General features: G+C 36.0%; 1 protein-coding gene across 5 annotated transcripts in view; it reads left to right on the plus strand.

Moving 5' to 3' along the window:
• Positions 1-3,230, plus strand: part of LOC106875106 (mitochondria-eating protein) — a 63,632-nt gene that overhangs the window by 46,835 nt on the left and 13,567 nt on the right. Inside the window, exon 8 of one of the 5 annotated variants that reach the window (XM_052970576.1) lies at positions 789-3,214. The exons of 3 other annotated variants lie outside the window; for them this stretch is intronic. In XM_052970576.1, coding sequence (XP_052826536.1) covers positions 789-857 — 69 coding nt within the window. In that variant the 3' untranslated portion in view covers positions 858-3,214. Of the gene's footprint in view, positions 1-788; positions 3,215-3,230 lie in introns of those variants that run through there. One more of the 5 variants, XM_014923088.2, reaches the window with a different exon arrangement.

Here is a 3,230-nt window from a genome sequence, read left to right on the forward strand (position 1 = left end):
TCTTGTGCAGGTGGCACATAAAATACACCATTTTGAGCGTGGCTGTTGCCAGTACCGCCTGACTGGCCTTCGTGCTGGTGGCACGTAAAAAGCACCCACTACACTCTCTGAGTGGTTGGCGTTAGGAAGGGCATCCAGCTGTAGAAACTCTGCCAAATCATATTGGAACCTCGTGTAGCCATCTGGTTTCACCAGTCTTCAGTCAAATCGTCCAACCCATGCTAGCATGGAAAGCAGACGTTAAACGTTGATGATGATGATATATATATATATATATATATATATATATAATTGAATAAGATAGGGTCAACAAGGAGGAGTACAGTTGGACAATTATTTTTTAATCACTACAAATGTTTCCATACAACATAGTTCTTCATATATACAGGAATTTAATTATGCAATGGTTTACCTGTATAATGGGATCCAGTTGTATTTCTTCAGATGATATTCAATTGCTGTCTCTGTTAGTTACAAAACCTTCGACTTTGATGCTAACACATCCATCTGCCTTGTTTTAATTTAGTAGATGCTGGCAGTTTGATTCTGCTTGCTGTTAAAGTGCTTTTGCATGCCTGCTATGACTGGTATTGGATGTATTGCCTGTTTATTTTGTTCTGCATGTTAGGCTGCACATGTGAAATTTTATTATCTGATCTTCAGTATTCATTGGTTCAGAGACACCCACACACTCTCCCATATAAATAGGGTGCATAAGATATTTGAGGACATAATTTTTGGGGGTCATTGCTGCATTTTTTGCTAACTCTGTATAATCTTTGTTTCAGAAAATAATAATGGCAGACCCTCAGCTTACTCAAGAAATGAAGAAACATAGGCTGAGCATAGTGATTTAGAAATATCTCGATCTTTAAAAGTTGCCAGATCTTTCATCTACAAAGTTTGTAAGGAGCTAGAGACTGAAGATGGAAAAGTATCTCCAGTATCAAAGCACAAAAAGCATTCTAAATTCTCTGAAATCATCAGAACACTTGAATTTATCCAGCAAGTTCAATAGATCATTGATTACAATCTCAGAAAGTCCATGAGGTGAATTGCAAAAGATCTCCATGTGTTAGAAGGAACAGTCAGAAATGTTGTCCACGAAGACAACAGATATAAGTCTTATATGATGAGGTAAGGTCAAGTTGTCAGAAAAAGCAAAAGAAAAATACTACATCAAATCTACATGGCTCTCAAACAAACTGAAAAATCCAGTAGAAGATTTGATTTGGCTTTTCTCAAATGAGAAAAACTTCAACCAAGATCAAAAAGTTAACAGAAGAAATGACAAATGGTTATGTGCAGACCCTTCTGAAATTCCAAGTGTTATGCATACAAAATTTCTTGCAACTGTCATGGTTTTAGGGGTTGTCAGCAATGAAGGACATGTGATGCCTCCTTACTCCTTTCCACAAGGCCTTAGAGTTAACTCTGCCGCCTACAAATAATTAAGCCCTGGATAGACAGTGTATGCAATGGAAGGTCATATGTGTTTCAGTAAGACTCTGCACTATTACACATGGCTCTAGTAACACAGGAGTGGATGGCTGAAAATTTTCATGATCACACAACCCCTAACATTTATCCTTCTAATTCTCCAGATCGCAATCCATTGGACTATTACATGTGGAGCATTGTTGAGAGTGAGGTCAATGAACAGGCCAATAACACCAAAGATTCTTTGAAAGTTGCCATAGTCAGAGTAACGTCCAAAACAAACCAGGACTTCTTGATTCAAGCATTTAGATGCTTTAGATCTCATATAGAAGCAGTTGTTGAAGCTGAAAGTGGCTTTATTGAATAACATTACAGAAAAGGTTTATTTTTATCCTCATAGCATTTTTTGATAAATAAAGTTATTATCTGTTATTATATATGTTTTTTTATAAACATGAATCTGTCCTCAAATACCTTACGCACCCTGTATATTCATGTATATATGCTCATATACACACGCAGATACACTCACATATACCTTCATACATATACAATCACTTACATATGTAATATATTCACATACATATACATCTCTAGGCATCCCCATATATATACATATATATGCATACTTATATACATACACCAATCAACAAATACATGCACAGACATACATTTATTTACATATATGTATGTACTTAGGTATATTTTTAGGCACTCCTATACATATACATATGGGATGAGAAGAACGGAGTGGGGGACTGAATTATAATTATTATTTTTATACATCTTGAAAATGTATACTTGGTGTAGTGATTACACCTTGGAACTTTCTCGTCATGCTTGTTTACCAGGTTCTTATTACTCAGCAGTATACTCAATGCTTCCTCAAGGCTAAGGTCACATTTACCAGACTGCAAATTACATGGGTGTGCATTTTTTATTATTGACCATTTTATTTCATATTTAATTTTTGATTCTTTCAGTCTCCATATTAGGTCTGCCAGTGAAGTTGTGTTATTTTATTGAATGACGAGATGTAGTGGCGATAACGGACATTGAATTGGTTTTCCGAGGTACCTATGTATGCATATCTATGTTGGGATGTGGAGATTGTGCATTTGTATATTATGTTTTTTAGACACATTGGTTCATGAGCGCACAAGCAGATTTTCTACGGCATATGCAGTTATTTGTACTATTATTATGTTTATGTTTATCTGGTAACTTTTTGATTCTGTTTTCATGATGTTCTATTTGATTGTTAGTGTCTAAAGCATTCTGGAATTGGCTGTCTTTTTTGTTGGATCTTTTTTGATGATTCATTCTAATTTTATTGCCTCTTTAGTAGAAAGTGGGTTATACATCTTTAGATTGTATACCTGACTTTCTACTATAAAATTAAAGAATATAAACAGAACGCTGAACTCCAGACTAAATAACTTAAACAACATTTTATTTAAGTGGTAAACATACATATCTTTAGTTATACATCTTTAGAGGTGAGAATAACGAGCTGTCAAGTGTAAGACCGAAAGATGTAGAGACAGCTTTAAACACACGTCCATGCTCAATCGCTGGCCAGCGAGAAAGAGAATGACTTGAGCGGGAAACGCTTGCTTGTTTAATTCTACGCATGCGTAAGACTACGCATGCGCAGGCGTTACTACAGAGCTCCCTCGCCAGAGCGGAAACACACGATAAATGAAATCTGTTAGAACGCCTGAGGCAGGATGGCCACTGAAAAACCACCCACAAGATGTGGTACAAACACACACAAAGAAAATTCAAAG

The sequence above is a fragment of the Octopus bimaculoides genome, chromosome 9, assembly GCF_001194135.2.
Source record: "Octopus bimaculoides isolate UCB-OBI-ISO-001 chromosome 9, ASM119413v2, whole genome shotgun sequence".
Taxonomy (NCBI): Eukaryota; Metazoa; Mollusca; class Cephalopoda; order Octopoda; family Octopodidae; genus Octopus; species Octopus bimaculoides.